At 47.4% G+C, this 23,668-nt stretch overlaps 1 protein-coding gene across 2 annotated transcripts in view; it reads right to left on the bottom strand.

Moving 5' to 3' along the window:
• LOC134932282 (uncharacterized) overlaps window positions 1–23,384 on the bottom strand; it is a 70,820-nt gene extending 47,436 nt beyond the window's left edge. The window contains exons 1-2 of one of the 2 annotated variants that reach the window (XM_063926581.1): window positions 23,142–23,384; window positions 8,736–9,398 (exon numbers count right to left, since the gene is read on the bottom strand). In XM_063926581.1, the coding sequence (XP_063782651.1) occupies window positions 8,736–9,398; window positions 23,142–23,381 (903 nt within the window). In that variant the 5' untranslated portion in view covers window positions 23,382–23,384. The remainder of the gene's footprint in view (window positions 1–8,735; window positions 9,399–23,141) is intronic. The other variant, XM_063926582.1, reaches the window with a different exon arrangement.
• Window positions 23,385–23,668: the final 284 nt, after the last annotated feature.

Below are 23,668 nucleotides of genomic sequence, written 5' to 3'. Positions count from 1 at the left end.
TATTTTCCCTTAATCAAAATGGCGGTTTCAACTTCAAAATGGCGGCCTCAGGACTTCCGATCCGCGATTCTGTGGCTCATAAAGACTCTTTTCCATACTACAACTACCTGTAAATATCTGGGAACTGAATAAATAAGTACAGCATGCTGTAATCTGTACTATATGACTATTTCCATACCGCTGAGGTCACTTCCGGTTCCGGGTATGATGGAGCCAGGATGTACCTCAGCTTCAGGCTTTATAAACCTTTGGAAGCATGGAGGTGCATATACGCCTTGAAAAAGGAACATCAAGTTCCAAAACGCATCAAGCTCCTCCACTTCCAGAGACAGTGGAGGAGATTTTGCCAGGGAGGACTTTTAGATCTGGGAGCTTGTGCAGGTTAAGTCCGGACTGCTCTGCACTACTTTGTGACCTTCAGCTCCCCTACCATCCTTCCAGTAGGACTCCTATTTTTATGAATGTTATTATACTTTTATTACATTTTTTTTCATTACGTTTTATAAATTACATTTTATACGTTTGCAACTGAGTAGCGCAATTTTTTACCTACCATTGTATTCTGCCTGTGATGTTTTTGGGGGTTTAGGATTACCCCTCTTTTCGGTAACAAAGGCAAGCTGATATTCAGAGAAGTGCCCATGGGTGTCTGTCATCTATCTTGTTGTAAGGTGTAAAAAATGTAAAGAAAACCTTAAAAAGTGGTGTCGACCTGGACATTGTCTGTCTATACATTGGAACCCATTATTCACTGCAGTGCTCTTTAATGGTGATAAAAAAAAATAAGAATTTACTTACCGATAATTCTATTTCTCGGAGTCCGTAGTGGATGCTGGGGTTCCTGAAAGGACCATGGGGAATAGCGGCTCCGCAGGAGACAGGGCACAAAAAGTAAAGCTTTAGGATCAGGTGGTGTGCACTGGCTCCTCCCCCTATGACCCTCCTCCAAGCCTCAGTTAGGATACTGTGCCCGGACGAGCGTACACAATAAGGAAGGATTTTGAATCCCGGGTAAGACTCATACCAGCCACACCAATCACACTGTACAACCTGTGATCTGAACCCAGTTAACAGTATGATAACAGCGGAGCCTCTGAAAAGATGGCTCACAACAATAATAACCCGATTTTTGTAACTATGTACAAGTATTGCAGATAATCCGCACTTGGGATGGGCGCCCAGCATCCACTACGGACTCCGAGAAATAGAATTATCGGTAAGTAAATTCTTATTTTCTCTATCGTCCTAGTGGATGCTGGGGTTCCTGAAAGGACCATGGGGATTATACCAAAGCTCCCAAACGGGCGGGAGAGTGCGGATGACTCTGCAGCACCGAATGAGAGAACTCCAGGTCCTCCTCAGCCAGGGTATCAAATTTGTAGAATTTAGCAAACGTGTTTGCCCCTGACCAAGTAGCTGCTCGGCAAAGTTGTAAAGCCGAGACCCCTCGGGCAGCCGCCCAAGATGAGCCCACTTTCCTTGTGGAATGGGCTTTTACTGATTTTGGCTGTGGCAATCCTGCCACAGAATGTGCAAGCTGAATTGTACTACAAATCCAACGAGCAATCGTCTGCTTAGAAGCAGGAGCACCCAGCTTGTTGGGTGCATACAGGATAAACAGCGAGTCAGATTTTCTGACTCCAGCCGTCCTGGAAACATATATTTTCAAGGCCCTGACAACGTCAAGCAACTTAGAGTCCTCTAAGTCCCTGGTAGCCGCAGGTACCACAATAGGTTGGTTCATGTGAAATGCAGAAACCACCGTAGGTAGAAATTGAGGACGAGTCCTCAATTCCGCCCTGTCAGAATGAAAAATTAAGTAAGGGCTTTTATATGATAAAGCCGCCAATTCTGACACACGCCTGGCTGAAGCCAAGGCTAACAGCATCGACACCTTCCATGTGAGATATTTTAAGTCCACAGTGGAAAGTGGTTCAAACCAATGTGACTTTAGAAAACTCAACACCACATTGAGATCCCAAGGTGCCACTGGAGGCACAAAAGGAGGCTGTATGTGCAGGACCCCTTTTACAAATGTCTGAACTTCAGGTACTGAAGCCAGTTCTTTCTGGAAGAAAATCGACAGGGCCGAAATTTGAACCTTAATGCACCCTAATTTTAGGCCCATAGACAGTCCTGTTTGCAGGAAATGAAGGAAACGACCCAGTTGAAATTCCTCTGTAGGGGCCTTCTTGGCCTCACACCACGCAACATATTTACGCCAAATGCGGTGATAATGTTTTGCGGTTACGTCCTTCCTGGCTTTGACCAGAGTAGGGATGACTTCTTCTGGAATGCCTTTTTCCCTCAGGATCCGGCGTTCAACCGCCATGCCGTCAAACGCAGCCGCGGTAAGTCTTGGAACAGACAAGGCTCCTGCAGTAGCAGGTCCTTTCTTAGAGGTAGAGGCCACGGTTCGTCCGTGAGCATCTCTTGAAGTTCCGGGTACCAAGTCCGTCTTGGTCAATCCGGAACCACGAGTATAGTTCTTACTCCTCTCCTTCTTATGATTCTCAGTACTTTTGGTATGAGAGGCAGAGGAGGGAACACATACACTGACTGGTACACCCACGGCGTTACCAGAGCGTCCACTGCTATTGCCTGAGGGTCCCTTGACCTGGCGCAATATCTGTCCAGTTTTTTGTTGAGGCGGGACGCCATCATGTCCACCTTTGGTTTTTCCCAACGGTTTACAATCAGGTGGAAGACTTCTGGGTGAAGTCCCACTCTCCCGGGTGAAGGTCGTGTCTGCTGAGGAAGTCTGCTTCCCAGTTGTCCACTCCCGGAATGAATACTGCTGACAGTGCTATCACATGATTTTCCGCCCAGCGAAGAATCCTTGCAGCTTCTGCCATTGCCCTCCTGCTTCTCGTGCCGCCCTGTCTGTTTACGTGGGCGACTGACGTGATGTTGTCCGATTGGATCAACACCGCCTGACCCTGAAGCAGAGGTTTTGCTTGACTTAGGGCATTGTAAATGGCCCTTAGTTCCAGAATGTTTATATGAAGAGACATTTCCAGGCTTGACCACAGGCCCTGGAAATTCCTTCCCTGTGTGACTGCTCCCCAGCCTCTCAGGCTGGCATCCGTGGTTACCAGGATCCAATCCTGAATGCCAAATCTGCGGCCCTCTAGTAGATGAGCACTCTGCAGCCACCACAGGAGAGACACCCTTGTCCTTGGCGACAGGGTTATCCGCTGATGCATCTGCAGATGCGATCCGGACCATTTGTCCAGTAGATCCCACTGAAATGTTCTTGCATGGAATCTTCCGAATGGAATCGCTTCGTAAGAAGCCACCATTTTCCCCAGGACCCTCGTGCACTGATGCACTGAGACCTGTCCTGGTTTTAGGAGGTTCCTGACTAGCTCGGATAACTCCCTGGCCTTCTCCTCCGGGAGAAACACCTTCTTCTGGACTGTGTCCAGAATCATTCCTAGGAACAGTAGACGTGTCGTTGGAATCAGCTGCGATTTTGGAATATTTAGAATCCACCCGTGCTGACGTAACACTACCTGAGATAGTGCTACTCCGACTTCTAACTGTTCCCTGGATCTTGCCCTTATCAGGAGATCGTCCAAGTAAGGGATAATTAAAATGTCTTTTCTTCTTAGAAGAATCATAATTTCGGCCATTACCTTGGTAAAGACCCGAGGTGCCGTGGACAATCCAAACGGCAGCGTCTGAAACTGATAATGACAGTTTTGTACTACAAACCTGAGGTACCCTTGGTGAGAAGGGTATATCGGGACGTGGAGATAAGCATCCTTGATGTCCAGAGACACCATATAGTCCCCTTCTTCCAGGTTTGCTATCACTGCTCTGAGTGACTCCATCTTGAATTTGAACCTTTTTATGTAAGTGTTCAAGGATTTCAGATTTAAAATTGGTCTCACCGAGCCGTCCGGCTTCGGTACCACAAACAGCGTGGAATAATACCCCTTTCCTTGTTGCAGGAGGGGTACCTTGATTATCACCTGCTGGGAATACAGCTTGTGAATGGCTGCCAAAACTGCCTCCCTGTCGGAGGGAGACTTTGGTAAAGCAGACTTCAGGAAACGACGAGGGGGAAACGCCTCGAAATTCCAGTTTGTACCCCTGCGATACTACCTGTAGAATCCAGGGATCCACTTGCGAGTGAGCCCACTGCGCGTTGAAATTCTTGAGACGGGCCCCCACCATATCTGAGTCTGCTTGTAAAGCCCCAGCGTCATGCTGAAGACTTGGCAGAAGCAGGGGAGGGCTTCTGCTCCTGTGAAGCGGCTGCATGGTGCAGTCTTTTTCCTCTTCCTCTGCCCCGGGGCAGAAAAGAGTGGCCTTTTGCTCGCTTGTACTTATGGGAACGAAAGGACTGAGTTTGAAAAGACGGTGTCTTTTTCTGCTGATGTGGAGTGACCTGGGGTAAAAAGGTGGATTTTCCAGCCGTTGCCGTGGCCACCAGGTCCGATAGACCAGCCCCAAATAACTCCTCCCCTTTATACGGCAATACTTCCATGTGCCGTTTGGAATCCGCATCCCCTGACCACTGTCGCGTCCATAACGCTCTTCTGGCAGAGATGGACATAGCACTTATTCTTGATGCCAGGGTGCAAATATCCCTCTGTGCATCACGCATATATAGTAGTGCATCCTTTAAATGTTCTATAGTTAACAAAATATTGTCCCTATCCAGGGTATCAATATTCTCGGTCAGGGAATCCGACCATGCGACTCCAGCACTGCACATCCAGGCTGAGGCGATTGCTGGTCGCAGTATAACACCAGTATGTGTGTATATACTTTTTAGGATATTTTCCAGCCTTCTATCAGCTGGTTCTTTGAGGGTAGCCGTATCAGGAGACGGTAACGCTACTTGTTTTGATAAACGTGTGAGCGCCTTATCTACCCTAGGGGGTGTTTCCCAACGCGCCCTAACCTCTGGCGGGAAAGGATATAATGCTAATAATTTTTTAGAAATTAGCTGTTTTTTATCGGGGGAAACCCACGCTTTTTCACACACCTCATTTATTTTCTCTGACTCAGGAAAAAATATTGGTAGTTTTTTCTCTCCCCACATAATACCCTTCTTTGTGGTACTTGTAGTGTCAGAAAGGTTCAATGCCTCTTTCATTGCCGTGATCATGTAACGTGTGGCCCTACTGGACATTACGTTTGTCTCGTCACCGTCGACACTAGACTCAGTATCTGTGTCAGGGTCTGTGTCGACCCACTGAGGTAACGGGCGTTTTAGCGCCCCTGACGGTGTCTGAGACGCCTGGACAGGCACTAATTGATTTGCCGGCTGTCTCATGTCGTCAACAGTTTTCTGCAAATTGCTGACATTATCACTTAATTGTTTAAATACAATCATCCAGTCAGGTGTCGACTCCCTAGGGGGTGACATCACCAACACAGGCAACTGCTCCGCCTCCACATAATTTTCCTCCTCATACATGTCGACACGCGTACCGACACACAGCACACACACCGGGAATGCTCTGATAGAGGACAGGACCCCACTTAGCCCTTTGGAGAGACAGAGGGAGAGTCTGCCAGCACACACCCAGCGCTATATATATATATACAGGGATAACCTTATATAAGTGTTATTCCCTTATAGCTGCTGTTATTATCGTTATTTGCTGCCAAAAATGCCCCCCCTTCTCTTTTTTACCCTGATTCTGAAGCAGGACTGCAGGGGAGAGTCAGGGAGCCGTCCTTCCAGCGGAGCTGTGAGGGAAAATGGCGCTTGTGTGCTGAGGAGATAGGCTCCGCCCCTTCACGACGTCCTTATCTCCCGCTTTTCTGTGTAAAATGGCAGGGGATTAAAATACATCCATATAGCCCAGGAGCTATATGTGATGTATTCTGTTTTGCCACCTAAGGTATTCCGTTATATTGCGTCTCAGGGCGCTCCCCCCCCCCAGCGCCCTGCACCCTCAGTGACCGGAGTGTGAAGTGTGCTGAGAGCAATGGCGCACAGCTGCGGTGCTGTGCGCTACCTTAGTCTGAAGACAGGATGTCTTCTGCCGCCGATTTCACCGGACCTCTTCGTCTCTTCTGGCTCTGTAAGGGGGACGGCGGCGCGGCTCCGGTGACCCATCCAGGCTGAACCTGTGATCGTCCCTCTGGAGCTAGTGTCCAGTAGCCTAAGAAACCCGATCCACTCTGCACTCAGGTGAGTCCGTTTCTTCTCCCCTTAGTCCCACGATGCAGTGAGCCTGTTGCCAGCAGGACTCACTGAAAATAAAAAAACCTAACTAAACTTTTATTCTAAGCAGCTCAGGAGAGCCACCTAGATTGCACCCTTCTCGGCCGGGCACAAAAATCTAACTGAGGCTTGGAGGAGGGTCATAGGGGGAGGAGCCAGTGCACACCACCTGATCCTAAAGCTTTACTTTTTGTGCCCTGTCTCCTGCGGAGCCGCTATTCCCCATGGTCCTTTCAGGAACCCCAGCATCCACTAGGACGATAGAGAAAATATATTCACTACTCTGTTCTGATTGGCCAAGCACTTTGAGATATGCGCAGCATCTCTATCAATAGGACTTCCACAAACCCTACAAAACTGACACTTTCCTTTAAGCTGGACTTGTTACCTACACAATAAACACATAACTGTAAACAGGCACTATATAAACATGTCTTGCGCCCTATGAATTCCAGATATACATTGTCTTCTCTAGCCACCATTTAAGATATCAATATGTAGGCAGTTATGGAACATGCCAGATTATTCATGAGTTTGCACCACTTGTTACTGGCAAGCATGGTCTATGTACTCACAAGCAACTTTCTTGAACATTAAACTGTAAAGAATGTTACACCAGAAATTTCCACTAATACAGTCTCCCGATTGGCTTTGTGTTTCCACATAATTACAGTGGAACAAACCTTCTCTGAAAACCTGCGTCATTCAAACAGATAATTTAACCATTATGTCCTAACCGCTAACTGCTCTGCTACAAAAAGTCGCAGTGGCGTAACTAGTAGCTTGGAGGCCCCTGGCAAAACTATTTGACCCCTGGGATTGGCAGTGCTGTGTTTCACACCGGAGGTTGTACTCAGGACGCAGCATTCAGCTTCAGTTCTCCTTCCTGTATAAGACTGCCCCCAGACTACCATTGGCTTGCTCCACAGGAGTCTGGGGACGGGCTTATACAGAAAGTAGAATTGTGTCCCAATAGCAGTGGCCACTGTGAAACAAACAGCGCTTCAGACTACAGTATTTAGTGACTGATTTTGGGGTGGGCCCCAGGACATTTGCTAGCATAGTCATCCTGTAGTTACCCCACCGATTTCATTTTAGAATGTTTCCTTATCCGGAAATGTTTCACGTGTGACTCTTTTTCAGGCAGACACCCTGAGTAGTCTTACCTGCTGCCCCAGTCACATGATGTCAGAAAATGAAACGGTCATGATGACAGAGTGGAGACATCAGGTATTGATGTGGTGGTGAGGGATGTGCTCACACACAAGAGTGCTGGTGGCTATTTATGCCAATCAGGCAAACATTTTGAAATGGTTTAGTGTGTTATATTTGCCTATAACTTCAACGGTGTGCTAGTTTATTAAAATGTAATCTAGTCAAACATGCATTATACATTTAAGTTTCTAAAGTTTTTCAGATCAAGCAGTTTGTTCAGAGTTGGGGACAGAAGTGAGGTAACTACGGGGATAGATAAAAATAGAAAAAAAGAAATTAATTAGACATTTCTAACATGTCCCTTATCTGCATTGTTATTATTATTATAATGAATTCATTTGAAGGGCAGATCCTCTCAAGAGGAGCATAAATCCATGTAAACGGTGTTCTATTAAAAAAATGCTATATCTGGCATCAGTTTTCATGGTCATGGACATGTAATAGGAAAAAGAAAAACACACGAAATAAGAGGGGCTTGCATCCCCTAACACTTGTTCCTCTCTGTGGGCCAGCTGGATTCTGAAAAGTGCTATACTATGCAAATGAAAGGCTAAAGAGATCCAACAGGCATTCCTGACATTTAAAGTGAATGCATTGTAGAAGAAATTGCTACAACTAATGAGACAGGTTTGCAATCTGAGATTCTATAGATACTGTTATTTTGCAGAGAAACCAAAAACAGAGTCAGAACTTGTGCTCAACCAACAGCTGCAGTGGGATAAGAGCAATGGTAACACTGTGGGGTAAATGTAATAGGGTCCAAGTTGCCGGAGGTGCAGGACTTTGGACGAGAATGGGCGTATTTTTCAAGCGGGTTGGATCCAGGTTGGTTTGGACTTGTAAATGATTGCTTCTTTAAAAATACGGCCAATCTTGCCCGAAGCCCCGCACCTGTGGCAGCTCTCACTATAATACATTTACCCCCGTGTGTGATCAACTACTTGGTCGCACATTCTCTCATCTTCTGAGATGAACAGAGATCTCCTGGGTGACTTACAGGTAGATTCTAATATACAGATGGGGTAATAAAACAATAACTGGCTCCATAGCATGTGCGTCTATACAAGCTGTTTACAGCTTTTTAATTGAAATTTGTGATGATGCATAAACTCAACATTATTTGGCAAAAATCTTTGCTCAAGGCCTTGTTCACACATAAAAATAAGACAATGAATGCCATCTTCAGACATGTCGCTTTCATGTTCTAATGGTGCAAACTACACTACTCACTCTAATTTGTATGGCTATTAATAGACTTCTTATGTTTTTATTAAAGGATAAACATTTAAGTCAGTGAGAACAATGCCCCAGTGTTGGACCCATAACTAACCCAGTCTGGATCTGTAGGCTCCACAGTAACCCTGTAATAGGTAACCTTTCCATCCTCTCTCTCCTGAATGATCACTTTATCCTTAGGAAACCTCTTCAGTAGCTGAGATATTTCCGTGGTTCTAAGTTGTGCCGCCATTTCTGCAGTCAGATTTGCAGCTCTGATTTCTTCTGGAACTACTGCCTGCGGCACCACCTTATTCCTTACAGATGGTTTCTTGTTTCCAGAGTGATCATCACGTACTGAAGGGAGCTTCTCTGGGTGCCAAAACCTGCAGTTTCCCTCCATGGAACAGTATCCAGAAACAAAGTAACGACATGGCCTTCTGTTTCGATACTGCCTGTTTGTTGTTTCAGGGTGATTTTTGTATTGGAGTGGATTCAACTCAGAGTTGCTCTGAGCCGCAGGCACTTCTGCAACACCACTTTCCTCCGCTGTTGCACACTGTAATGCTGGCTTAATATTTTTCTCAAGGGCACTGGCATCTAAACGTTGGTGTAGAAATCGACATCTTCGGCCAAACTGGCAATAGCGGCCCTGGGAGTAAAATCTGCACAAGCGCGGTAATTGCTTCTGCTGGGTCGTAACTGGCCTCTGAACTGCTTCCTCTTTTATAAGAGAAGGGACTTCTGCAGTTTGTACTTCACATTCAGCCATTGTAACCTATAAACAAAGAGAAGACGGATATACTAGTGTCAATCATAAAAGACTGAAATCGTCATTGGTTTGCTTGTATAAAATTCCATGTCGTACTATCCACATGGAAATCTCCAATACTACATACATAATTATATAATGGAAAAATGGTGAGATACTAATCTAAATGACATAGGAACCAACTTTTTAAAATGATAAGGTGTGCTCATCTTACCTACACAAATGACACGAATAATCATGGCTAGTAGATGAGGCAGAATGGGAGTCCCACGTGTTTAAAGGACCATACAGCTGGCTCTTATGCTATATAATATCAGCCAACACAGATGGTAAGCAGGTGAAACAAAAGGCAATCCAACACAGAAAACATAAGTCTGCACATCTCTCTGAGTGTGAGTAAAGTCAGACCCATATTAAATATATTGAAAAAAAATTATCCACATAAAAAGACGATCTATACCAATAACACAGAAAAATCTAGCTTAATAGAAAAAGCTCGCCACACTGCAGGCTCGGTGACAAATAGTCCCTACTAGACGGCATGTCGACTGTCGGGATTCAGAGCAAGCAGGTTGTAGGGGGTCGGAATTTTGACTGGCAGTCTCCTAACCGTCGGTCACATATCTACATCCCTTTAATACAGAAGAATCTGTGGGTGTGTCCAGCTTTTTGTCTACACTTATTATAGACATGGCTTTTCTTATATAGTTAGTATAAATCTGGCTTTTACCCTCTTCCCAACTCTATTAATGTATGTGACCTTAAAATGGCAAATGAAAAAATAGGATTTTAATACCTACCGGTAAATCATTTTCTCTTAGTCCGTAGAGGATGCTGGGGACTCCAAAAGGACCATGGGGTATAGACGGGATCCGCAGGAGACATGGGCACTTTAAGACTTTAAATGGGTGTGAACTGGCTCCTCCCTCTATGCCCCTCCTCCAGACATCAGTTATAGGAACTGTGGCCAGGGAGACGGACATTTTGAGGAAAAGGATTTTTGTTAAACTAAGGGAGAGATACATACCAGCTCACACCACAACACACCGTACAACATGGCTTTTAAGAAAATACCAGTTAACAGCATGAACTAAAAACAGCAACAGGCTGAACATAACCGAAACACAACCTCTGTGTAACAAAAGCAATAACTATCAACAAGTACTGCAGATAGGGTCCGCACAGGGACGGGCGCCCAGCGTCCTCTACGAAGAGAAAAGGATTTACCGGTAGGTATTAAAATCCTATTTTCTCATACGTCCTACAGGATGCTGGGGACTCCAAAAGGACCATGGTGTTTATACCAAAGCTCCAGACCGGGCAGGAGAGTGCGGACAACTCTGCAGCACCGATTGAGCAAACATGAGGTCCTCATCAGCCAGGGTATCAAACTTGTAGAACTTAGGAAAAGTGTTTGAACCCGACCAAGTAGCTGCTCGGCAAAGTTTAACCGCCGAGAATCCTCTGGCAGCCGCCCAAGAGGAGCCCACCTTTCTGGTAGAATGGGCCTTCACTGACTTCGGTAACGGCAATCCAGCCGTAGAATGAGCAAGCCGAATCGTATTACAGATCCAGCGTGCAATAGTCTGCTTAGAAGCAGGAGCCCAAATTTTGTTGGGAGCATACAGGATAAACAGAGCCTCTGATTTCCTAATCTGATCCATTCTGGCGACATACATTTTCAAAGCTCTGACTACAATCGAGAGACTTTGAATCAGCCAAGGCTTCAGTAGCCACAAGCACCACAATAGGTTGGTTCGTGTGAAACGAAGAAACCACCTTAGTCACCCGCCTTGCGGACGCCAAGGCCAAAAGCATGACCACTTTCCAAGTGAGAAATTTTAACTCAACCTTTCGTAAAGGTTCAAACCAGTGTGACATAAGAAACTGCAACACCACGTTAAGGTCCCATGGTGCCACTGGGGGAACAAATGGAGGTTGGATGTGCAACACTCCTTTCACGAAAGTCTGAACCTCTGGAAGGGCAGTCAATTCTTTTTGAAAAAAATAAGATTTTAAACCTACCGGTAAATCTTTTTCTCCTACTCCGTAGAGGATGCTGGGGACTCCGTAAGGACCATGGGATATAGACGGGCTCCGCAGGAGAAATGGACACCTAAAATAACTTTCTAGTATGGTGTGCACTGGCTCCTCCCTCTATGCCCCTCCTCCAGACCTCAGTTAGAGAACTGTGCCCAGAGGAGATGGACAATACGAGGTAAGGATTTTGTTAATCTAAGGGCAAGATTCATACCAGCCCACACCAATCATACCATATAACCTGGAATACATTAACCAGTTAACAGTATGAACAAACAACAGTATCGGTCCAAGACCGATTCTAACTGTAACATAACCCTTATGTAAGCAATAACTATATACAAGTCTTGCAGATTTTCCGCACTGGGACGGGCGCCCAGCATCCTCTACGGACTAGGAGAAAAAGATTTACCGGTAGGTTTAAAATCTTATTTTCTCTTACGTCCTAGAGGATGCTGGGGACTCCGTAAGGACCATGGGGTTTATACCAAAGCTCCCAATCGGGCGGGAGAGTGCGGATGACTCTGCAGTACCGACTGAGCAAATGCTAGGTCCTCATCAGCCAGGGTATCAAACTTGTAGAATTTAGCAAAAGTGTTTGACCCCGACCAAGTTGCTGCTCGGCAAAGCTGTAATGCCGAGACGCCTCGGGCAGCCGCCCAAGAAGAGCCCCCCTTCCTAGTGGAATGGGCTTTTACTGAATGCGGTAACGGCATTCCAGCCGTAACATAAGCCTGCTGAATCGTGTTACAGATCCAGCGAGCAATAGTCTGCTTCAAAGCAGGCGCGCCAATCTTGTTGGCAGCATACAGGACAAACAATGCATCTGTTTTCCTAATTCTAGCCGTCCTGGCTACATACATTTTTAAGGCCCTGACTCCATCCAGGGACATGGAATCCTCCAAGTCACTCGTAGCCACAGGCACCACTATAGGTTTGTTCATATGAAATGAAGACACCACCTTGGGTAAAAATTGAGGACGAGTCCTCAATTCCGCTCTATCCACATGAAAAATCAAGTAAGGGCTCTCGTAAGACAAGGCCGCCAATTCTGACACACGCCTCGCAGATGCCAAGGCTAACAACATGACCACCTTCCAGGTGAGACATTTTAACTCCACCGTTTTAAGGGGTTCAAACCAGTGTGATTTAAAGGAACTGCAACACCACGTTCAGGTCCCATGGTGCCACAAAAGGAGGCTGGATGTGCAGTACTCCTTTTACAAAAGTCTGGACTTCTGTAAGAAAAGCCAATTCCTTCTGAAAGAATATTGACAAAGCCGAAATCTGTACTTTAACAGAGCCTAACTTTAGGCCCATATCCACTCCTGTCTGTAGGAAGTGGAGAAAACGACCCAGATGGAAATCTTCCGTAGGAGCATTCTTGGTTTCACACCAAGAGACATATTTCCGCCAGATACGGTGATAATGTTTTGACGTCACCTCCTTCCTAGCCTTTATTAGAGTAGGTATGACCTCCTCCGGAATACCCTTCTCCGCTAGGATCCGGCGGTCAACCGCCATGCCGTCAAACGTAACCGCGGTAAGTCTTGGAACAGACAGGGCCCCTGCTGTAACAGGTCCTCTCTTAGAGGAAGAGGCCAAGGATCTTCTGTGAGCATCTCCTGAAGATCTGAGTACCAGGCCCTTCGAGGCCAGTCTGGAACAATGAGTATTGTCTGTACTCTTTTTCGTCTCATGATCCTCAACACTTTTGTGATGAGAGGAAGCGGAGGAAACACGTAGACCGACTGGAACACCCATGGCGTTACCAGAGCGTCTACTGCTATTGCCTGAGGGTCCCGGGACCTGGCACAATACCTCCAAAGCTTCTTGTTGAGGCGTGACGCCATCATGTCTATTTAAGGAACTCCCCAGAGACCCGTATCTCTGCAAAGACTTCTTGATGAAGTCCCCACTCTCCTGGATGGAGATCGTGTCCGCTGAGGAAGTCTGCTTCCCAGTTGTCCACTCCCGGAATGAAGACAGCTGATAGAGCGCTTACGTGATTTTCCGCCCAGCGAAGAATCCTGGTGGCTTCCGCCATCGCAACTCTGCTTCTTGTCCCGCCTTGGCGGTTCACATGAGCTACTGCTGTGACATTGTCTGACTGAATCAGAACCGGTAGGTTGCGAAGAAGATTTTCCGCTTGTCGAAGGCCGTTGTATATGGCCCTTAGCTCCAACACGTTGATGTGTAGACAGGACTCCTGGTCCGACCATAGTCCCTGAAAATTTCTTCATTGGGTGACTTCTCCCCATCCTCGGAGGCTCGCGTCCGTGGTTACTGGATCCTGGTAACCTGGTTACCAGGATCCAGTCCTAAATGCCGAACCTGCGACCCTCTAGAAGGTGAGCATTTTGTAGCCACCATAGAAGAGACACCCTGGCCCTGGGGGACAGTGTTATTTTTTTATGTAATTGTAGATGGGACCCGTACCATTTGTCCAGAAGATCCCATTGAAACGTCCTTGCATGGAACCTGCCGAAGGGAATGGCCTCGTAAGTTGCCACCATTTTCCCCAGAACCCGAGTGCATTGATGAGCTGACACTCTTTTCGGCTTTAGTAGTTCTCGGTCCATGTTCTGGAGGTCCTGGACTTTTTCCAACGGGAGGAAAACTTTCTTTTGTTCCGTGTCCAGTATCATGCCTAGGAACGGTAGTCGAGTTGTCGGAACCAACTGTGACTTTGGTAGATTGAGAATCCACCCATGTTGTTGAAGCACTCTCTGAGAGAGTGACACGTTCTCCAGTAATTGCTCTCTTGATCTCGCTTTTATCAGGAGATCGTCCAAGTATGGGATAATTGTGACTCCTCGCTTGCGCAGGATCACCATCATTTCCGCCATTATCTTGGTGAAAATCCTCGGGGCCGTGGACAGCCCAAACGGCAACGTCTGAAACTGATGATGACAATCCTGTACCGCGAATCTCAGGTACTCCTGATGAGAGGGATATATGGGGACATGAAGGTAAGCATCCTTTATGTCCAGTGACACCATAAAATCCCCCCCTTCCAGGCAGGCTATCACCACTCGGAGCGATTCCATCTTGAATTTGAATCTTTTCAGGTACAGGTTCAGGGATTTTAGGTTTAAAATGGGCCTTACCGAACCATCCGACTTCGGAACCACAAATAGGGTTGAATAATACCCTTTTCCCTGTTGGCTCAGGGGAACCCTGATAATCACTCGCTGTTGACACAGCATTTGAATTGCAGCTAGCACTACTTCCCGCTCTGGGGTAGAAGCTTGTAAGGCCGACTTGAAAAATCGGCATGGGGGCACCTCTTCGAATTCCAGCTTGTAGCCCTGGGAGACTATTTCTATCACCCAAGGGTCCACGTCTGACAGAACCCAGACTTGGCTGAATAGTCAAGGCGTGCCCCCACCTGTGCGGACTCCCGCAGGGGAGCCCCAGCGTCATGCGGTAGACTTAGCAGAAGCCAGGGAGGACTTCTGCTCTTGGGAACCAGCCGCAGCAGGTGTCCTCTTGCCTCTACCCTTACCTCTGGCGAGGAAAGAGGAGCCCCGACCTCTTCTGGATCAATGCAACCGAAAGGACTGCATCTGATATTGTGGGGGGTTTCTTTTGCTGTTGGGGAACAAAAGGTAAAAAGGTCGACTTACCCGCGGTAGCTGTAGAGATCAGGTCCGCAAGGCCGTCCCCAAACAATACATCACCTTTGTAAGGTAAAACCTCCATATGCCTTTTTGAGTCTGCATCCCCCGGCCATTGGCGGATCCATAAGGCTCTTCTTGCCAAAATAGCCATAGCATTGGCTCTTGAACCCAGTAAACCAATGTCTCTTTGAGCATCCCTCATATATAAGACTGTGTCCTTTATATGAGCTAATGTTAACAAAATTGTATCCCTATCTAGGGTATCAAGGTCAGCTGACCGTGTATCCATCCAAGCTGCTACTGCACTACATACCCATGCCGACGCAATTGCCAGTCTAAGCAAAGTACCAGTATGAGTGTAGATAGACTTAAGTGTAGTCTCTTGCCTGCGGTCCGCAGGATCCTTGAGGGCCGCTGTGTCAGGGGACGGTAGCGCCACCTTCTTGGAAAGGCGTGTTAAGGCTTTGTCCACTGTGGGAGAGGATTCCCAACGTACCCTGTCCTGTGTAGGGAAAGGGTACGCCATAAGAACCCTTTTGGGAATCTGCAGTTTCTTATCTGGAGTTTCCCATGCTTTTTCACATAACTCATGAATTTCATGGGAAGGAGGAAAGTTTATAACTTGTTTCTTTCCCTTAAACATGTGTATCCTCGTGTTGGGCACAGAGGGCTCATCAGTGATATGTAACACATCTTTTATTGCAATAACCATGCACTGAATACTTTGTCACCCTGGGGTGCAATCTTGCTTCATCATAGTCGACACTGGAATCAGAGTCCGTGTCGGTATCTGTGTCCCTTATTTGTGAGAAGGGACGTTTGAGACCCCGACGGGTCCTGTGAGTCGGTATAATCCGTAGATTGATTACCTGCCGACGCACTGGACTCTGCTTTGTCCAGTCTTCTATGCAGTGAAGCTACACTAGCATTTAACATATGCCACATATCCATCCAATCCTGAGTCGGCACCGCCGACTGAGACACACCACTCATCTGTTCCACCTCCTCTTTGGATAAGCCTTCCGTTTCAGACATGCCGACACACGTACCGACACCCCACACACACTGGGATATAACTATAAGGGGACAATTCCCTAAAGAAGGCCCTTTGGAGAGACAGAGAGAGAGTATGCCAGCACACACCAGCGCCAACTGACCCAGGAAAAAAAACAAAAAACCCCAGATAGCGCATACACATATATATATATATATATATATATATATATATATATATATATATAATGTATATAGATTTCCCCACTCACTGCGCCTTAATTATGTGCCCCCCTCTCTTTTTTTCAGCCCTCTGATGCTCAGCAGGGGAGAGTCCGGGGAGCCAGCGTTCTCTGCAGCCTCTGTGGAGAAAATGGCACTGGTTAGTGCTGAGGGATCAACCTCCGCCCCCTCGCGCAGCGGGCTTCGGTCCCGCTCGTGAATTTGAAAAAAAATGGAGGGGATCCGTAGTTTACTGCCTCCGCAGCCTCACTACATACTTTTTTGCCTAAAACGAGGTTTATTGCTGCCCAGGGCACCCCCCCTGCGCCCTGCACCCATCAGTGCCATGTGTGTGTAAGTGTGAGAGCAATGGCGCGCAGCTTCAGATCTGAAGTCTTCTGCCGCCTGATGTCTTCTTATGTCTGACATACTCACCCGGATTCTTTTTTCTGGCATCTGTGAGGAGGATGGCGGCGCGGCTCCGGGACGAACCCCAGGGTGAGACCTGTGTTCCGACTCCCTCTGGAGCTAATGGTGTCCAGTAGCCTTAGAAGCAGACCCCTTAACCTTTAAGAAGTGGGTCTGCTTCTCTCCCCTCAGTCCCACGATGCATGGAGTCTGTTACCAGCAGAGCTCCCTGAAAATAAAAAACCTAACAAAATTCTTTTTACAGAAAACTCAGGAGAGCTCCCTGTAATGCACCCTATCTCCTCTGGGCACAAGATCTAACTGAGGTCTGGAGGAGGGGCATAGAGGGAGGAGCCAGTGCACACCATACTAGAAAGTTCTTTTAGGTGCCCATGTCTCCTGCGGAGCCCGTCTATACCCCATGGTCCTTACGGAGTCCCCAGCATCCTCTAGGACGTAAGAGAAAAATTGATAGAAATCTGCACTTTAATGCAGCCTAACTTTAGGCCCGCATCCACACCTGCCTGCAAAAAATGGAGAAAACGACCCAGCTGAAATTCTTCCGTAGGAGCCTTCTTGGGTTCACACCAAGACACATATTTTCTACAAATACGGTGATAATGCTTCGCCGTAACCTCCTTTCTAGCTTTAAGCAGAGTGGGGATGACTTCACCGGGAATACCCTTTCGAGCTTGGATTTGGCGTTCAAACGCCACGCCGCCAAACGCAACCACGATAAGTCCTGGAACATGCACGGCCCTTGCAGTAACAGATGCTCTCTTAGAGGAAGAGGCCAGGGATCTCCTATGAGTAATTCCTGAAGATCCGGATACCAGGCCCTCCGTGGCCAATCTGGAACAATGAGTATCGCCTGAACCCTTGTTCTTCTTATGATCCTTATCACCTTTGGAATGAGTGGAAGTGGAGTCATATACAGACTGAAACAGCCACGGTGTCAGCAGGGCGTCCACTGCACTGGCTTGAGGGTCCCTCGACCTGGAACAATATCTCTGAAGCTTCTTGTTGACGTGAGACGCCATCATGTCTATTTGAGGAATTCCCCAATGACTTGTCACTTCTGCAAAGACCTCTTGATGAAGACCTCACTCTCCTGGATGGAGATCGTGTCTGCTGAGGAAGTCTGCTTCCCAATTGTCCACGCCCAGAATGAAGACTGCTAACAGAGCGCTTGCATGTTTTTCCGCCCAGCTGAGAACTTTTGTGGCCTCCGCCATCGCCGCTCTGCTCTTTGTTCCACCCTGGCGGTTTATGTACGCCACTGCTGTTATGTTGTCCGACTGAATCAGGACGGGCAGACCGCGAAGATGATGTTCCGCTTGTAGAAGGCCGTTGTAGATGGCTCTTAATTCCAGAACGTTTATGTGCAGACAAGCTTCCTGGCTTGACCATTTTCCCTGGAAATTTTCCCCCTGTGTGACTGCCACCCAGCCTCGGAGGCTTGTATCCGTGGTCACCAGGACCCAATCCTGGACCCCGAACCTGCGTCCCTCTAGGTGAGAACTTTGGAGCCACCACAGGAGAGATATTCTGGTCCTGGAAGATAGGATTATTTTCCGGTGCATGTGCAGGTGAGACCCGGATCACTTGTCCAACAGGTCCCACTGAAACACCCTGGCATGGAACCTGCCAAACGGAATGGCTTCGCAGGCTGCCACTATCTTCCCCAGCACCCTAGTGCATTGATGAATCGACACTCTTGCCGGTTTCAGAATCTCATTGACCATGTTCTGTATTTCCAGAGCTTTTTCCCCTGGGATAAACACTCTCTGCAGTTCCGTGTCCAGGATCATGCCCAAGAAAGACAGCCGTGTTGTCGGAACCAACTGTGACTTTGGCAAATTTAGGATCCAACCATGTTGTTGCATGACTGTCAAGGAGAGCGCAACGTTTCTTAGTAACTGCTCCTTTGATCTCGTCTTTATCAGGCGATCATCCAAGTACGGGATAATTGTGACACCCTGCTTGCGCAGGAGCACCATAATTTCCACCATTACTTTGGTGAAAATCCTCGGAGCCGTGGAAAGACCAAACGGCAACATCTGAAATTGGTAATGACAATCCTGAATAGCAAACCTCAGGAAAGCTTAATGTGGAGGATATATTGGGACATGTAAGTAGGCATCTTTGATGTCAACTGACGCCATAAAATCCCCCCCTTCCAGACTGGAGATCACTGCTCGAAGAGATTCCATCTTAAATTTGAAACTTTCAGATATAAATTGAGGGATTTTAGGTTCAGGATCGGTCTGACCGAGCCATCCGGCTTTGGGACGACGAACAGGCTCGAATAAAACCCTTCTCCGAGTTGTGACGGGGGGTACCGTGACAATGACTCGCTGTTGACACAGCTTTTGTATCGCAGCGCACACTACCTCCCTTTCTGGAAGAGAAACTGGCAAGGACGATTTGAAAAATCGGTGGGGGGGCACGTCTTGAAACTCCAGTTTGTACCCTTGGGACACTATTTCTAACACCCAAGGATCCAGGCCCGAGTGAAACCAGACCTGACTGAAGAGTCGGAGACGTGCCCCCACCGGTGCGGACTCCTGCAGAGGAGCCCCAGCGTCATGCGGTGGACTTGGCAGAAGCCGGGGAGGACTTCTGCTCCTGGGAACCTGCCACAGCAGGTGACCTTTATCCCCTTCCTCTACCTTTAGACACGACCCTCTTCCTTTTTTGTATTTATTGGGCCGAAAGGACTGCATCTGATGAGGCGTCTTTTTCTGATGTGCAGGGACATACGGTAGAAATGATTACTTACCCGCGGTAGCCGTAGATACCAGATCAGTGAGGCCGTCACCAAATAAGACACCACCTTTATACGGGAAAGCCTCAATAGCTTTCTTAAGAGTCGGCATCAGCATTCCATTGATGAATCCACAGTGCTCTCCTGGCCGAGACTGCCATGGCATTGGCCCTTGATCCCAACAGGCCAATATCCCTCGCTGCATCCTTTAGGTAGGCTGCAGCGTCCCTGATATAGCCGAGAGTCAAAAGAATACTATCCCTATCCAGGGTATCTATGTCAGATGCCAAGTTATCTGCCCACTTTCCAATAGCACTACTCACCCATGCCGACGCAACGGCAGGTCTGAGCAGCGTACCCGTAGTGACATAAATGGATTTTAAAGTAGTTTCCTGCCTACGATCCGCAGGGTCCTTTAGGGCAGCCGTGTCAGGAGACTGAAGCGCCACCTTTTTGGACAGCCGTGACAGAGCTTTGTCCACATTGGGGGTTGATTCCCACTTTTCCCTGTCCTCAGAGGGGAATGGATATGCCATCAGAATCCTTTTGGGAATCTGTAACCTTTTGTCAGGAGATTCCCAAGCTTTTTCAAAAAGTGTGTTCAGCTCATGAGAGGGGGGAAACGTCACCTCAGGTTTTTTACCCTTATACAAACAGACCCTTGTATCAGGAATAGTAGGGACTTCTGTGATATGCAATACGTCTTTAATTGCCACAATCATGTACTGAATACTCTTAACCAGTTTAGGATTCAAACTGGCATCACTATAGTCGACACTGGAGTCAGAGTCCGTGTCGGTATCAGTATCTGCTATCTGGGTAAATGAACGCTTTTGTGACCCCGAGGGGGTCTGGACCTGAGAGAAGGCGTCCTCCATGGATTTTCTCCATGTATGGGTCTGAAAATCAGATTTATCCAGCCTTTTATTCAATAACGCCACATTTCCATTCAACGTACTCAACATATCTACCCAATCAGCTGTCGGTGGTGCCGACAGGGTCACTCCCAGCGCCTTATCTGCCCCCACTGAAACTTCCTCCGGGGAGGAGCACTCAGCCTCAGACATGTCGACACACATGTACCGACACGCACAATCACACTGGGCTAAAGGGGACAGACCCACAGGAAAGCCTGTTAGAGAAACACAAAAGGAGTTTACCAGCTCACCACCCAGCGCCTATCCCGGTACTGAGACTTTCTACACACTGCCTCAGAACTGTTAGCACTTTTATATCAAGTGATAATAGCACCAAATTACTGTGCCCCCCCCCCCCGATTTGCACCCTGTTACTTGTACAGAAGTGTGGAGGTCAGGGCCAGCGTCTCTGCAGCTCCTGTGAAGAGAAAATTGCGCTGGTTAGCTGTGAGGGCTAAGCCACGCCCCCTCACCGGCGTGCTTCAGTCCCGCTCATATTCAAAATTTTGATACTGGCGGGGGCTATATTTAGTGCATAGGCACTTCTAATATATATTTTTGCCAGTGCTTAACTTCAGTAATCATGCTGCCCAGGGCGCCCCCCCCCCCCCTGCGCCCTGCACCCTGCTAGTGCCGCCGTATGTGTGTGTGGGAGCATGGCGCGCAGCGCGGTACCTCAATACTGAAGTCTTCTGCCGTCACTGGGTCTTCTTTTCTTCGTAATACTCACCCGGCTTCTTTTTTCTGGCTCTGAGGGGGGTGATGGCGCGGCTCCGGCAACGAGCAGCTAGGCGCACCAAGTGATCGGACCCTCTGGAGCTAATAGGTGTCCAGTAGCCTAAGAAGCAGGTCCTTTAACTCACAGAAGTAGGTCTGCTTCTCTCCCCTCAGTCCCACGATGCAGGGAGCCTGTTGCCAGCAGTGCTCCCTGAACATAAAAAACCTAACAATGTATTTTCCGATAAACTCAGTAGAGCTCCCCTGTGTGTGACCAGTCTCCCTGGGCACAGAATCTAACTGAGGTCTGGAGGAGGGGCACAGAGGGAGGAGCCAGTTCACACCCATTTAGTCTTAAAGTGCCCATGTCTCCTGCGGATCCCGTCTATACCCCATGGTCCTTTTGGAGTCACCAGCATCCTCTAGGACGGATGAGAAATGATATTGATATGGAAGTTACATTCTTAGGGGGATATCCAGTTACCCCCTGTAATTTACCTGGGCTAATTGTCCCGCCGGGAGCTATCCAATTATCCCCGATAAGCCAGCACAAGCGGTAGCTTATCAGGGGTTAACTGATGCTGCACCGGGTTCCGGCTACTGACAGCTCCCAATGCAGCGCTGCTCCTCTGGTTCCCCCCGGTCACATGGGTACTCACTCTTCATGTGACTGCTGCCGGGGGATGTGGTCACGGCGCTGCCCACTGCTTCTCCGCCAGGGGTCACCGCGGCATGTGGCAGCTTCCAGGCCGCGGTGCCATGCCTGCAGTCCCAGCCAGCTGCAGCGGGCATGAGACACTGCAGGTTGTCTCGGTCATCAGGAATTTTGTTTCGCCCGTCTCAGGCAGGCGAAACCAAATCCCCAGAAACAGACCAGCTTTTGTGCAATAACGGGGCTGTTTCTACCGAAAACACACAGGTTTCACTGAATCTGTGTGTTTTCGGGAGAAAGGGCCTTTTTTTTTTTTTTTTTTTTACAGGTGATCAATCTGGATAGCTTGTAAATAAAATAAATAAAAAAATTAAAATCGGTGAAGCACCGGGAAAAATTGCAAAAAACATACTTTTTCGCACCCGATGTTTTACCGGCGCTAATACGATATCCCCCAAAATAGTGGGGGGTTTTCCATAGCATAATGGAACATCACACCATTTACAGCTAACTGAATTGATCATTTTCCCCACTTATTACGATAACCGATTCTGCTCAGTCCGACACAGGCTGTGATAAAAACCTGCATCTACCAGTTACATGTGGGGAAGCCACTGGAGCGAATCCTATGCGCTTAACTGAATCTGACACAGAAATAAACGTATGTGTAAGCAGACTGATAACCGATTAGAGCTAGAATTAGAAAGCAGATGCAGTTACTGTATATCAATTCAGAATGGATGAGACATTTTGAAAGCACTCTGTTACAATCTAGTGTGTTTCTCCCTGTTATGCCATGCACTGTGAGGCAATATGCTGCTTGGGCAGCTGCCAGGGCATGTTCAGCCTACAACACCTTCTGGATTTCCTATTATCTGATACGCTTACTCAACTTCCGCACTCTCAGGCCTAGAGTGTTATCTGTATTTATTCATTTTTGTCTGTAACGTAAAAATCAATAAAATAATGTATTAAAAAAATTAAAGCATTAAATGCGCTCATCTACACATAACTACTTACACTTTTGTACATTCGACATCAACAAAATGCATTATGATTTCAACATTACATCATTTTTTTATTTTTATTTTATAAGTCTTCTATGTACAGCACTATAGTGAGTCAGGAATTCCGTACACTAATGCCTATACATCGAAGTTCAGTCTAAGAATATACATGGAGTGACCCCTAATAACTAATAAAGGCTTGGGTTCCCTTTTCTGTATATATCAGATTATTATCTGCTTCTCTACCCAAATTCAGCCTGGTCATATTTCAATAAGCAGATCCTGTAAACAAGCCCAGTACACACACAGCTCAGCAGTGTAATAATAGCTGAGAGCTGCTGCTGCTGGCGGGCATGGGGCGGCTGCCAGTACAGGGGGCGCACCCTACAGGCACAGGACATACTTGTATGCACTGCGCTGCGCTCTCCTCTTCACACTCACGCTCTTCACTCTTCAGCCTCGGAAACTCGGAAACCTCTGACAGCTCTGTACGCCCACCTGGGATGCAACCTTTCGTTCTAGTCCCACTAAAAAATCCGCCCCCCTGTTCTACCGTGTCCCTCTCAATAAGTTTCCCCCGCGCACTGTATCCGGCGCTCGTTAGTTCCGTGTATCTCACATACCCATAAGATGCAGGACACATAGCACAGGCATCGGAACTTGAAAGAAGTAGATGCTGTAATGGTCTTATTCATTAAACAGATGCAGCATTTCACCGTTTAATAACATTTTATAAATGTTTTTGCATCTCCCTGATTTTAATGGAATTTAAAATCAATTTGTATTGTATTGAAATACAAAGGTTGCAGGGTTGTATTGCAAGTAGCTTACGTTTATGCTGCAGGATTGCATTTTATACTGTGTAAAAATAAAGGGTGCAGCACAGACAATGTAATGGTTAGCCTCGCAGCACTTGAGCTGGGTTTAGGT

This window comes from Pseudophryne corroboree, chromosome 6 (assembly GCF_028390025.1).
Source record: "Pseudophryne corroboree isolate aPseCor3 chromosome 6, aPseCor3.hap2, whole genome shotgun sequence".
Taxonomy (NCBI): Eukaryota; Metazoa; Chordata; class Amphibia; order Anura; family Myobatrachidae; genus Pseudophryne; species Pseudophryne corroboree.
This window is presented reverse-complemented; position numbering and strand designations above follow the sequence as displayed.